This window comes from Talpa occidentalis, unplaced genomic scaffold (genome assembly GCF_014898055.3).
Source record: "Talpa occidentalis isolate TD23 unplaced genomic scaffold, MPIMG_talOcc4v2.1 talOcc4.6, whole genome shotgun sequence".
NCBI classification, from domain to species: domain Eukaryota; kingdom Metazoa; phylum Chordata; class Mammalia; order Eulipotyphla; family Talpidae; genus Talpa; species Talpa occidentalis.
In genome coordinates, this window is record NW_023604972.1 from 66,606,988 (window position 1) to 66,621,916 (window position 14,929).

Below are 14,929 nucleotides of genomic sequence, written 5' to 3' on the forward strand. Positions count from 1 at the left end.
TATGGCAGTCTGACCGACTACAAAATCCTCACAGATTTTGTTATATTTGTATTATTTGTAAAATCAAAAACTGGAGACTACACAAATTGTGGTATATGCATATAAAAAGAATACTGTCCAGCAATACAAATGAATGAACTACTGATAAAGAAAACATGAATAGAACTCTATGCCAAGTAAAACAAATGAGTACCCCCACAAAAGAGTTGACACTATATTCCATTTACATAAAAGTCTAGAAAATGCACATAACCTATACCAACAAGCAGACCTGTGATTGTCTGTGAGGTGAGGTGTGATGGAGAGGAAGAGATTACAAAGGTATAGAAGCAAACTAGGGGACAATGGATATATTTTCTAGTTTGATTATGGCAAATGGCTTATGGGTGTATACATATGTCAAAAGTTATCAAATTGTAACTTTAAATATATGCAGTTTGTTATATGCAAATTTTATAGTCCATTAAGGATATTTAAAAATACTTGAAAAATCCTTTTTATTCCCCTAGGAAATTATTTCCAGGAAACTCTAATTCTGTGACCAATGGATTTTTTTCTTTCCAGTTTCTGACTTAAAAAAAGGGGAAAAAAATGCATCTTTCAGAAAAGGCTGTTAAATGCAGGGGTCTTTATGGCTTTGTACCTTCCCTTGTGTGAATGGAAGCGCTGCCCCACCCACCCCAAGGGGAAAACCAAACACAAAATCAAAGGGCATAAATCAGGTGCTAGCTGTAGAACAAATAGACTTGAACCTTATTTTTTGTTTCTGCAAGCTTAGGTGGCTCTATTGAATATTGTGGTAAAGAATGAAATCTGTTAGGAAATCTTTCAATCACATTTGGTTATTTTCAAGACAGCTTTCACAAGTCGCTAAAAATCCAGAGTAATAAGTTTCCAGCTCATGTCAGGCAAAACTTTGACATTAATACTCAAAGTTGGGCAGAGACTTTGATTAGAAATTCAAATCCTGCCTCAATTTCACAGAAAGCTTGGAAGATAAAACAGGGTTTGATTCACATTTTTAAGTAAAGTTTATATCCAACATGCGGGTTTAGATTGCGCTTTGCGGGTGGGGGGCGTCGTGTTCAGATGCGACTGCTGTATAGCAGGAAAGAGGCTTCACTGACCAGGGTCAATACTGTCCAAAGTTGCAGAATTGTTCATTTCCATTCTATTGTGCTGTTGATGCCAGTTGAAAACAAGATAAGATGGGTTTTAAGCGAATGTTTTGAGTTTTGGCGACCTCTTGCCAATACTTACTACAAAGTGGAGACATTTTCTGGAGGTCCTACCGCCAGCCCAGCTCTGTGTCCTCCTCTTGTGAGTTCTTTAACTGCGACTCGCACGAACTCGCTACGGTTTCCCAGATGGGGAGCGCTGAGCTGGAGAGCGCCGAGAGCACCTGCTCCGAGCCTCAGCGCGGTCGTGCTTCACCGCAACGCAGCCGCCGCGGCCGGGGCACCGACAGGAGGACCCAGCAGGGGTCACTGCAGCCTCAGCGCTATTGTGCTCGCCAGTCTGGACAGGGCCGGCGCGCGGAGGGCGTGGGACTCGGAGCTCCGAAAGCCGGGGTCCGAGCGGAGCTGCGCCCTGCCCTGCGCGAGCCAGCCTCCCGGTCTCCCGGGACACGGGCCCAGGCTGCGGAGCCAGGGCTCCAGAAGCCGGGCGGCTCCGCGGAGCGCTCGGTCTCCCCCGCAGACCTGCGGACACCGCGCCCTTTGACCATCTCAGCGCCGCTCTCCCGCCCCCGGCCGAGACCCGCGCGGAAAGGGCGCCCCTTCTCGGCCGCCGGCCCCGGCTTCCCTCCAGGGTGGTGTCTCTCCCCGCCCCCGCCCTTGCGGTCTCCGGGGCCGGCCCAGCTGCACCTGGGTTGCTCCCCGCCGGCGCCACCCGCTCCGCCGCCAGGAGAACTTTCCCGGAGCCGCCGCGGCCCGCCGCGCCCGGCACCCCCGCCCGCCCGTCCTCCGCCTTCCCAACTCGGGCGCCCGCCGCACGCCAGCCCGCAAGCCCTCCGCCGCCCGGCGCGCCTGACTCTCCCGGAGACGCAGAATTCCACCGCGGGGGCCGGGCGGGCTCGGGGCGAGAGCTTGAACTTGGCCCCCGCCCCGAGGCCGGAGGTCCGCGGACGCGAACCGCGCCCCGCGCCGAGCTGAGCGCCCGCCGCCCGCCGGTAGGGAGCCCGCCGCCCCGCCGCCCTCCCCGGGCGCGGAGGGTGGGAAAGTGGGGCTGGGGTCGGTCCTGTCGCGGCCCCTCCAGTGGGGCGGGACGCCGCGGGTGCCCCGACACAAAGGCGCAGTCGCGCTCCCCCCGCTCGGCGGGTCGGGCCGGGCGCGGGGGCGAGGCGCGCGGGTCGGCGCCCGCGGGGGCTCGGGAGCGGGGGGCGCCGGTGCGTCGCGGGGGGAACGGACGGCGGAGCCTCTGGAGCCTTCCGGCGCGGGGGAGGGGTCGGCTCGCCTGTCTCTCGCTGCCGCACCGCCGCGCCGCTCCTGTCGTCCCCAGGACTGCGGAGGAGCCGGAGCCGCACGATGCGCGGGGACGCGCCGCCGCCCTCCGCGTCCAGTTCCGCCCGCGCTGCCGCGGGGCCCGCCGGCCGCTGACGCTCCCACCGCGCCGCGCCGGGGGCTCCTGCCCGCGGGCCGGGCCGCGCCGGGAGCGGTTCCTCCAGCCCCGCGGCACCGGCGCCGACGGTGAATTAACGCCCAGCGCCTGAGGGGAGGCGAGCTCGGCGCCTGGGTCGCAGACTCCTCGCCCGGCTGGACGCGGCCGCAGCCACCATGGGCTGTTTCTGCGCTGTCCCCGAAGAATTCTACTGCGAAGTTTTGCTCCTGGATGAATCCAAGTTAACCCTCACCACCCAGCAGCAGGGCATCAAGGTAGGCGCGGGCCGGGGCTGTTCCAGGCGTCGGCGGCCGGGCGGGCCAGGGGGTCCTCGGCTTTGTCTGAGGCTGTCACTGCCCCCTGCGCCTTGGGAAGAAAAGCCAGACCCCCAGGTGCTCAGGGAGAGGGTGGCCGTGTCACGGTGGGTTAACGCTTGTGTCTTCAGAAAGGAAAGTAAGTTTGATGTCGCAAAGGTTGCTCCACACACCAGCTCTCAGCTGCAAGTCTTGGTGCTGCCGCGGAGCCCAGCGCTCTTCCCGCACCCGCAACCTCCAAACGCATCCAAGGTCCTTGCAGCCCCCAGAGTTGCAGAATTGATCGAACGGGTTGCCAGCAGTGTTGAAGGCACAGTTTCCCTTAGCTTTGTGGACGGCGTTTTCGTGATAAATTATTGGGGAAGTAACACTTTTGTTGGGTGATTGTGGTTGTGTTGCCTGATTTTGTGGTGGAGTAGGTGCTACCTTTCCACAAGCCAGTTGGTTTCATCGCCACATTTAAGTAAACAGCTCGCAGAGCGATTTGGTTATAGCCTCGCGCCTGTTCGTATGTCATTAAAATGCAATTATTACCATTAACCTAGAGAACCCCCCCCCCAAAAGGCTGTGGGAGTTGCAGAGAACCACTTTCTTAATTTTGATGAGTTCTTATGTTTGTAATTGACAACTTTACTTGGTTTGTTTTGCTGTAGCAACAAATGATTACCTAGAGAACAACGGAATCCACATTGTTTGGTTGTTTTGTTTCTCTTTCTCCTTAAGTTTAAAATCACTTGGGCATTTTAGATAACTTAACATTTGAGGCTGATTAATTGAACCCGGCTCCTTTGCCCCCAAGAGAGCTGGGCATCCGAGACATCAAGTTCATATTGCCAAGTGACCTCGCCTGGTCTTGTCATCTCAAAAGTTAATCCTGTTGGCACAGGCCCTGGGCCTTTCGTTCTGTGAATCAGTTTTTACATGGTTGTATGCAAGCTAAAGCAACTGTTCCTGGCTAAAAGCTTAGGCTTTGATGTTACCATTCTTGGTGTACAGAATTCTAATTTCACAGGTGTCATTGTTTTGCATGACAAAAGGAGCAAAAGTAATTATAAGTTAACTCCTTCTTTAGGAAATTGTTTTAAATGTTGTTTTCTCGGAAATTATAATAAGCAAAAGTCAATCCTATTCTCATTTGATGTTTCTTTTGGGTAGTTTATTTTATATTTTCTGCATGCGCCCCCCCCCCATGAAACAGGAAAAGAACTTACTTTACAAAGAATGTGTAAATGCACATTTTTTGGTATAATGTGCAAATAGGCACAATTAAAAAAAACAAATTTTTGATACTACATAGATTCCCTTTGACTTGGGGGGATAGAAACTATTAGAAAAGGGTAAGTGATGATCTAATATCAGAATGTCAAAGAAATCTTCCTGATGTGCAAAGTCTAAAAGTCATCTGGACTTCAAGCTTCCTATTTAATAATGAAAACCATGTCCCTGTCAGCTGAGGAGCATGTACATTATTCTGTCAAGAGAGCAGCGAAGTACTTGGGATCGAATTAAATAATTTTATCAAAAGAAATTCAAAAATCATGATCCATAATTACTTTTTGTAACCTGACAGTGCTTATCATGTTTTACAAATAGGTTGAAAATTGGTGAGTGATACAAAGGCAATAGTAACTTTATAATGCTGTTATTTTGAATGGATATCATTCAGCTAAACAACAATTTGAGCAGACTTGTGTTGGAAGTAATAATTTTGCAACAGGTTTTAGCCTCTTTTAGTGTCATGAAAACATGCACAATTATTTTGATGGCCATGAGTGTAACTCTGATGTGTGCCACATTATCTGTAACTAACTATTTACTTGAGGTATGCACTAAATTAAACACATTCATTTATAAATGGAATAATGTATGAACAGCATCTTCCCTTGACTGTTTTGAAAAAAAAAGTAGCATATTACAAATTAAAAACTTTGTTATGAAATGATTTTCTGCAGCTTAGATCAGAGTTTTTCACTGACTTTTTTTTTTTCCCCGAAAAAATTGATGTGTTTGTTCCCATGGAAAGCATTTTAACTTGAAGACAGTAGGCAGATCACATTTAAATGGGAAGTAATTTTCTGTTTAAAAAATAATCTGAAAAATAAAGTATCTTTTTGTTACTACCAAAGTTATGTGGAAATTAGCCTTAACTTGCTTTAGAGGTAACCTCACCTTGACAAGCAGGAAGTCTTTTGCATGCAGTTTGAGTTTGAGCCCTATCCAAAATTTAAAAACCCAAGTTTATATAAGCTGAATGCTATTGATTGTATGTTGAGTCCCACAATAGCTTTTAGCTGTTTCTTTTCTGCTTCTATCTATGTTGTTTATTTAAGTAGGAATTTCTGCTGTGGTTGGTCTCTTGGTTTTTTGAGCAATGTTTGTTCATGGGAATCTTTGTTACCTCCTTTGTAGTTAGTTCTCTGTGCTGGGGGAGGTAGAGCCTTTCTTTTTGTTCTCTTAGAAAGCAAAACTTGAATGTGGATCAGACTACTTTTTTAAGTTGTCTCTTGACTAGCCAAACATTTTCAGGGGAAAAAAAAAATCACAGGTTTTGTATATAAATTTGTCTCTCAAAATTGCTGCTGTTAATATGAACTAGGTAAATATTTTCACTTCAGCAAGATTTTAGTCCCCTGATAATGCAATAAGTGTTATCTGCCTACTGTCTTCAAGTTAAAATGCTTTCCATGGGAACAAACACATCAATTTTTTAAAAAAAAAGAGGTCAGTGAAAAACTCTGATCTAATTTTTTTTTTTCAAAAGTCAGGGGAAGATGCTGTTCATACATTATTCCATTTTTAAAAAAGATTTATTTATTTATTTATTTATACAAGCACTGGGTACTGTCAGAAGCGCAGAAGGGTGAGAGAATTCACCAGAGCCAAAGCAGGGAGCAGAGCAGGCAGAAGGACCGAAGTACACTGCTGAGGGGAGCAGCGGGCGGCAGGAGAGGTCTGCGTGCCACGTGGGACCCTCCTCTGGTGGCCTGGGAGCAGCCCGTGATCGAACCGGCACTGCAGAGGCTGCGGGCAGCTTCACAACCCAGCACTCAACTGCTGCGCCACCGGGGAGGTCCCATTACTCCATTTTTTTTTTTTTTAAAAGATTTATTTATTTATACAAGCACTGGGTACAGTCAAGCACAGGAGGGTGAGAGAATTCACCAGAGCCAGAGCGGGGAGCAGAGCAGGCAGAAGTACCGAAGCACACTGCTGAGGGGAGCAGCGGGCGGCAGGGGAGGTCTGCATGCCATGTGGGACCCTCCTCCGGTGGCCGGGGAGCAGCCGGGGATCAAACCGGCACTGCAGAGGCTGCAGGCAGCTTCGCAACCCAGCGCTCAACCGCTGCGCCACCAGGGGAAGCCCATCCCTCAGTATTTTAAAAAAAAAATGGTTAAAAGTATTTTTCAACTTTAGTGAGATGTAATTGAAAAAAAGGTAATATATTTAAAGTATACAATGTGATTGTTTGATCTACATATAAATTGTGAAAGGATCTCTGTCATCCTACCATCAGGTTAATTCACATATCTATTATTTTAAATAGTTCCTTTTTTGGACACTTCAATTCTTCTTTTCTAATAAATTTCATTTACACAATACTGGATTATTAGCTATAGTTACCATATTTTACATTAGGTCCATAGACCTTAAATGCCCCCTTTATTATACAAGCGTGTTTTTTTTTCTTAAAAAAATTACTAAAAATTCCTTTTATCAGTCATGGTTTGAGAGAGATTTAAAAATAATTTATCAGGGAAAGCATTGTTTATCATCTCCAGTGGTTGAGGCGTTCTTCCAGGTGCTTATGATTTTCTCAGTTGATGGATAATATATTTATCTAATATATATTAATACAATTTGTATATTAACACTGCTTAATTGTTAATGCAATTGTTCTTATTATTGTTAATTTTATTGTTCTTGAAATTCATGTGTTAAGCTTGAACTAACTTTGAACTGAACTTAATTAAACACAGAGATTTTACTGCTTTTGAGCTGGGATATGTCTTAGTGCATTCAGGCTGCTGTAACAAAATACCACAGACTGGGTGTGTGATAAACAATAGGAATTTATTTCTTATAGAGACTGGAAGTTTGAGATTAGGGTGCTAGCATGGTTGGGTAAGGCTCTTTTTAGGATTGAAAACTTCTTGGCAGAAGGGGTTAGGGAACTCTTGGCGTTATTTTATAAGGGCACTGAGTCAATTATGAGGCCTCTGCCCTTTAACCAGATCTCCCAAAGGCCCCTTCTCCTAATATCATCAGTTTGGGTGTTAAGTTTCCAGTATATGAATTTTGGAGAGGATGCAAACATTCAGGCCATAGCTGGTGGTAATAAAGTTAAATCTAATTTGTAGAGACAAAAGCTCCGACTCTGCTTTTCATTAGTCATATAGACAATGGTTTACTATTTTTATTAAGACACTGAAAAACAAGATGGGACGATGAGAAAAACAAGATTTTTTCTTTTCGGTTTGTGTCTGTTTGTATCTCAGAGTAGCGTCAGGCCGTTCTTTGTTGCGGGAGGTTATCTTGCCCACTGTAGGACATTTAGCAGCATTCCAAGCCTCACTCAGAGATGCTCGTAGAACTATCTCTTGTCCAATCTGCCAACCAGATATATTCCCAGATGTTGCCAAAAGGGAAAAACTACCTTCAGTTGAGAACCAGCGACATAGAGAATAGCAGCATGCTTTATTTTTATGTTTGCGTTCAGCCTTCTGCATTATATAGACTAGTTTTTTTAAATAAATATTCTATTGTTTTCTTAATTGGGAAATGTTTACTTATAACACTGTATGATTTAGGGATTTAGGTTCATACTTCTTCAGATGTATATTATCACACCACACACACCACCAAAACACCAGTAATCCTCCACCATAGTCCACTGGACCCCTTTCCACTCTTTGCTCCCCAGCTTCCCTCCCCCTCTCCTTCCTGCCTTGTTCTTGTAACCTGAATTCCACAGTCAGATTTCCAAGATTTGTTTTGATTGTTCCTTTGTTTTCTTTTTTTTTTTTTTTTTTTTTTTTTTTTATAGAGGCATGCTTTATTTATTTGTTTTGCTGGTTTCTTTGTTTGTTTTGTTTATACATGCACTGGGTACAGTCAGAAGCGCGGGAGGGTGAGAGAATTCACCAGAGCCAGAGCGGGGAGCAGAGCAGGCAGAAGGACCGAAGTACACTGCTGAGGGGAGCAGCGGGCGGCAGGAGAGGTCCGCGCGCCATGTGGGACCCTCCTCCGGTGGCCGGGGAGCAGCCGGGGATCGAACCGGCGCCACAGAGGCCGCGCGCAGCCTCGCAACCCAGCGCTCAACCGCTGCGCCACCGGGGAGGCCCGATTGTTCCTTTGTTTTCTTTCTTTATACTCCACATGAGTGAAATTATCCAGTATTTGTCTTTCTCCTTCTGACCTATTTTGCTTAGTACAACCCACTCCATTCCTATCCATATTGTCTGAAAGGGAAAGATTTCATCTTTTTTTTTTTAATAGTGGAGTAATATTACATTGTGTATGTATAACAGATCTTCCTAATACACTCCTCTGTTGTTGGATACTTAGATTGTTTTCATAACTGGACTATTATAAATAGTGCTGCAATGAACATAGAAGTACATGAATTCCTGCAAATGAGGAAGAGTGTTGTTGCATTCTTCAGGTAGATATTAGAAGTGGAGTTGCTGGGTGATAAGGTAGATCTATTTTTAATTAGGCTCACTTTTGGATACCTTCCCTTTTCTCTTTTTTGGGGGCAGGGGTGAGTCAGGTACCTTATAGGTCAGTGAAAACAATATCCTTCACTTGTTTAATATTTTTTTTTTTAAAAAAAGATTTATTTATTTATTTATACAAGCACTGGCTACAGTCAAAAGCACGGGAGGGTGAGAGAATTCACCAGAGCCAGAACAGGGAGCAGAACAGGCAGACTGACGAAACACACTGCTAAGGGGAGCAGCGGGCTGCAGGAGAGGTCTGCACGCCATGTGGGACCCTTGCCTGGCGGCTGGGGATTGAACCTGTGCTGCAGAGGCTGTGGGCATCTTTGCAACCCAGAGCCCAACCGCTGCACTACCTGGGAGGCCCTGTTTAATATTCTTTTAAAGGAAGCATATAATGAAGTGATTAAAACATGGACTCTGGGGTCAGGCCCTCCTGGGGTTACATTTTGGCTCCACTGATTACTCAATATTGGAGCTTCAGAAAGATACTTCCATCTCTGAGTCTTAATTTCCCCATCTGTAAAATGGGAACTATTTCATTTGCTCACGGTGCCTTGCATGTGGGCAGCACACAGAAAATGCTAACCTTATTCTTTTCACTCCTTTCTTCATCCTCCCCTTCTCCAAGTGCCTCATTCTTATCTTTGGGTGCAGTCCAACTTCATTGTTGAATTTAGCATCCTCCATGATCTAGCCCTGTTAGCAGATTGTCTGTGGTATGCATAACTGCCTGATCTCCCAAACATACCAGACTCTTGTGTTCTTACACATGGGGTTCCTTCTGTTTGATGTACCCTTACCTTTACCTCAGCAAGCACTCCTCTGATCCAGCCTTTAAGACTTGAAGTGTCCATCGGCCAGATGTTACAGTGCTTGTTAGGGCTTGTAAGTACTGTTATAGCACTTCCCATATTACAATATTATTTCTGTATATGTCTGCCTCCTCTAGCTGCCTACCTGTAGCCCCTACCTGTGCACATTTCAGCAGCTGGGGCTGCATACCTCATGTAATAGATGCTTCTTAATTAGAATTTCGAGGAATGAGTGAAGTGTTGCAGTGTTGGAATATGCCATATTGAAAATTTTCTGGATAAGGACTTTCTTTGCCATTTTACTTTTGCTTTGAATTATTTAATAAAGTGAATTTCACTGTTGTCAAGATGGTCTTATGTTCATATTTTAGTGGGGAGAAAATGAGATGGTGCAGTGTCCTGAATGCATGCAACTGATTGAAAAGAGACTAGCAGTCACTTCACAGAACAGATCTCTCTCTCTCTCAACATTTCCCCTTGCAACTTGAGAAACTTGAGAATCTTTTGGAAGAAGGGCATTTTCCAAAATGGACAATAGCTCCTCATGCTTCAGTTCTTTTTCTTCTTTCTTATTCCTTTAACTATCTGAGGACAGCATCAGTTGGTTTTACACTGTGGGTTTATACCAGCAGGGACTATTGGTGGAATTTTTAATCTCAATCTTGTTGTATTTTACTCTTGAAGATACGTAAATCTCATTTCATGCCACTTAATGTAAAAGACAGTGTTAATAAGTTAAATATTAGATATATTATAATTATGAATTTACCAGTTTCAGTACACAGCCTATTTTCTATGATGTTTTAGCCATAAGTAAAGTGTGTGCTGATGTTCCTGGGCAGCCTCCTTTGGGCTGTACTGAGTAACTGCCATTTGCTTCTGTATCACAAGGTTTGCTTTGAAATCTTATATAGTAAGATCTGGCATATTTTACTTACACTTGTTGGAGGTATAGACTAGATGTCTTAAAGTTAGGAACCAGTCAGTTTAGTTTGTGATGCAAAGAAAACCTGCAACTACAATTGGAGAGTCTCTATTATTCTCAAAAAATGTGGCTTACATTCCTGTGCCCTCTGAGCCATGCATGTATTTCCTGTTTTTTTTTTTTTTAAAGTGAACCAGCCATTTTTTTCTTAATGCTGCCTATTGTTAATCCATTTCTCTGTAACTCAACACTTTTGCTAAAAGATTCCTTTAGAGACTCTTAGTAATCACCAAGGATGGAAAGGGCCTCACAGTGGCTTCCACATGAGTGAGAAGTTTGTTTCCAAGGACATTGAGAAGCCAAGAGGAGCTTAGAACACGGGAGATGGTGTTAGGCAAGGAAAACCAACAGGTGTCCAGTGCTGGTCCCCACAGACAACTGAAAGGTCAGTAGCAGGGGAGGGATCAGCCAGTCTGGACTAACAGAAGAAGGAACCAAGGGGAAGCAGCACATTGTTTAGAAATGACATATTCTGAGCATCGTTAGTAATGCAGAGAAGTCCTAATTTTGTGTGGACAGTGTACCCGAAGTTGGTTAGAAAATGCTTTATTTAGAAATCAGCTTTCCAGGCAATGTCAAGAGTGAGTCTCAGGTTACTGAGCAACTCCTGGAGGCTGAGTTTTTAAACCATTATGGTCCTATTTTTTGCTAACAAGTCTCTTTCTGAATCCAATTAAGGACATATAATCCCCCTGCCCTGCCCAAAGTGACACTACATCTCTGAGGGGCATGCCAGGTCATTAGAAGTGGGGAAGCAGTGGTGGTTTACTTTGCTTTGTGAAATCCCTGTATCTGGTCACATGGCCTGAGCTACCACCTGAATTATGAATCATCATATCTGTAACTCCTGGTCCAAATTTTCTTCTTCTTGTCTGACTTACATTTCTTTTTTAAAAAGTTTTATTTTTATTTATTTATACACATAAGAACTGGGGTGTAGGCCAGAGGTGTGGGCATTAGAGGAGTCACCAGAGACAGAGTGGGGAATAGAACAGGAGTATCTACTGAAATACGTTGCTGGGAGCAGTGGGCAAGACAGGAGAGGTCTGCTGCGCCATGTGGGTTAGCTCCCTGGGCTGGGATAGAACTCATACCACAGTAGCTGTTAATAGCTTGATAGTGCTGAGACTAACCCCTGTACCACCAGGAGGCCCTGACTTGTGTTTCTGATTGCCTACTATATATCGCACTGGTACTTAAGCCCACCATCATTACCCTTGCAGGGGAGTCCCTACAAATCCACTTCTTTTCCTCTGCTGCCTCATTTGGCAAATGGACCACACTCTGACCTTATCAGATAAGTTACATTGATTCTTGGTTACAGAGATTCCATGCAGACTGCTTTATTGTGAGGAAGCTTACTTGCTCAGTTAAGGAACTCAGGGCAAGGTGAGGGATAGGTTGGTGACATTGTTTCCCACTTCTTTTCCTCTCTCCTGTGCTCTGCCATTCCTGGGAATCACTGTCATTTGCAGGTGGTAGCAGATGGCCTGAGATATTTGGATGTGGCAATAAATGAGACAGGAGTAGGGGCCTTTGTCTTTCTTTCTTTATTTTAAGGAGAACAGGTTTATCCAGAAGTCCCTCAGCATACTTACCTGGTATCTTTTAGCAGAATGAGTATGTGGTCATTCCTGGGCCATCATGGCAATGGGATCCATGGTGGCAGCAGATCCTTTCTGGATCAGTGGAGTTGTATCAGTCTTAGCACTCTCATTAAAAAAAAAAAATCAATTGGCAATAAATCTGAAGATTAATTTCTGTACTCTTATTTCTGTGCCATTAGTTTATGTACCCTTTTCATGCATCATATTTATTCTTACTAGTTCCTTCATAAGGTAGGTGTGTGTACTTCGGCAGAGAAAACATTTCTGGTTAAAAATTGACATTTAATATTTTGAGAAAAATTTCCTGTAATTCCTTGGGGAAGTCAGACAATTGTGTCTTTTATCTGCAGTTAAATCCTCAAGAATCTTGGAGAGTCCCAGTAAAGATTTTTCATATTTGAAGAAGGGTGAATAGAAGAATTGGTTAATTATGCTGCTGCTGTTATTTTTGAAACTTGAAACCTTGGTTGAACATTTAGATTTCCAAAAACATAAGATACAGGCCCTTGAGTGTTGCTATTTATATTGTGTAAAGGGTTTGCCTTTCTTTTTTTTTAATTTTATTTTTATATTCCCCATACAATTGCAACCCCCTTATTTTGACCCCAATCCCTCGGATTTGCCTTTCTTCTTATAGGCACTTTTGGTAAATCTGAAAAAGGGAACTTTGTTTGGTAAGGATGCAGTATATTAAAAAAATTGATTTCATTTATATATGTATGTGATTTTCTTCTATAACCTTGAAACATACTCTGAAATTTTAGAGCTTTGTCTTGAGCAGTGGGATGTGTACTATTTTCCTCTTAGGGAGGTAATGTAGATGCTGGAAGACTGTTACTGAAAAGTCTTCCAATCTCCATGACTCCTTTGAACTATGAACTTTTGGGATTCCTAGCAGGACTACCAGCTATAGCCTAGGGAGAAACTCTGACTTTATGGATTGACATCCTCTATAATGAGTGAAATTGTGGTGAATCCTAGTGGTAATGAAACTGGCATAATGTAAATGTTACCATTTTGTCTGGATTGCACATTTTAAAAGTTGGTAGTAATCAAATACTTGAAAAAAACCCAATATACATGCAGAAAATCTCCTAAGCAGCTAGCATCTATAGAATGCGATGGCATGATAAAATATTTCATGTAAACTTGTTTCTACTTGTCACTGCCTTTTCCTGTCAGCCACTCATTCTTTGGCCCAGTAGTTCTGGTATCTATTTCTCTGCCTCAAACTGTGTGTGGTCACATGTCTCTCATTAATTCAGCCCCATGGTGCTCCCTAAAAATGCTGCAGGCACCTGTGGGAGAATGTAGAAGCAGTGGCACAAATTACAACAGACTGAATTTCACTTTTAATAGAAAGGGGAACCTGGCATGGACCTTTGGAATAGTCTGGTCCAGTGCTTCCTTTCCACAGGTGAGGGTACAGGGACTCAGTGTTTTGCTAGAACCTGACCTGTGGTTCTAGCACCCCACTCTCTTAGATTCTCATCTGTTCATTTTCTCAGTGCTCATCCACCCTGAGTTGCATTGCAGCATGCAAGGAGGAAAGGCTCAGAGCTGATTAAAAAGAATGAGGTCAAAGTTTATTGAAAATCACTTAGATTGACTTAATCCCATATCCTTCCATGCACCCTAATTCTCCCTACACCTCCTCCCCTTAAATTAAGTCTTTATAGACCTAAGTTCTGGCCTGTTTACCTGCTATGGCCTTTTCATTTGAACGTGTAGAACTCTTTTTGGGTAGGTTACGCAAAGGAGAAATGCGTCAATTACAGGGAACACTTTCTCCCCTCTATTTAGTAAAGAAATTGTTCATGTGCAATTTATTTACAGAACATATTTATTGCATTGCTTTTTAATTTTTTGACTTGTTTATGTAAAAGTTCTAGAGTAATTTATTTAGCATACTGGTTTTCAGACCTCATATCACTCAGTGTTTCTTGGTCTTTATTTTGTCTTTACTTTGAGTTATTACAGCTTCCTTCTGAATCTCTCTCCAAGAGAGAAAATTGAAAACTGATTAGTAACCTTCTTTTTGCCCAAGGGTATGAGAGAGGAAAGCAGAAAGGCAAAATTGCTCTTTCATTAGGTTTCAGATGGACCAATCATCAGGAGGCTAATAGATCCTTTCCCTGATAATGATTATTTCATGCTTCTGCTGCTGTTACAAGGGCACTTGGAGGATGCACAAATTTTCTAGAATTCCTCAGATCTTTTTTTTTCCCCTTGACACTACTTTTATATCACGCTCTGGGGCAGTTACTTTAAGTTAAATAGGTTTTGAGTGTGAAGATATATAGGGTGCTGGACTAGAGCTATGTGCATCTAGTTACAGGTATGCATTTGTATACTCAATGCTACAAGAATTTATTCAGGGGCCTCCCCGGTGGCGCAGCGGTTGAGCGCTGGGTTGCGAAGCTGCCCGCCTGCGGCCGGTTCGATCCCCGGCTGCTCCCCGGCCACCGGAGGAGGGTCCCACATGGCGCGCAGACCTCTCCTGCCGCCCACTGCTCCCCTCAGCAGTGTACTTCGTTCCTTCTGCCTGCTCTGCTCCCCGCTCTGGCTCTGGTGAATTCTCTCACACTCCCGCGCTTCTGACTGTACCCAGTGCATGTATAAAGAAACAAACAAACAAACAAATAAATAAATAAAACATGCCTCTATTTAAAAAAAAAAAAAAAGAATTTATTCAGAACTTATTGTATACCCAACAGCATCAAGGATTTCTTGTTGAGATAATGAAATACAGGAAGGATTCTTGCCCATAAGAAGTTTAGCTTTTAGTGAGAAGACATATTTACTTATACAATAGTAGAATACAAAATACACAATAGAGTACTACTCAGCTATTAAAAACAGATGAATTTTTTTTTTTTTTTTGCCATTG

The 14,929-nt window shown here is 43.8% G+C and overlaps 1 protein-coding gene across 2 annotated transcripts in view; it reads left to right on the forward strand.

The window, feature by feature from the left end:
* Window positions 1–2,677: 2,677 nt before the first annotated feature.
* Window positions 2,678–14,929, forward strand: part of EPB41L4A (erythrocyte membrane protein band 4.1 like 4A) — a 442,728-nt gene continuing 430,476 nt past the window's right edge. For both annotated transcript variants that reach the window (XM_054688039.1, XM_054688040.1), the window contains exon 1: window positions 2,678–2,873. In XM_054688039.1, coding sequence (XP_054544014.1) covers window positions 2,775–2,873 — 99 coding nt within the window. In that variant the 5' untranslated portion in view covers window positions 2,678–2,774. The remainder of the gene's footprint in view (window positions 2,874–14,929) is intronic.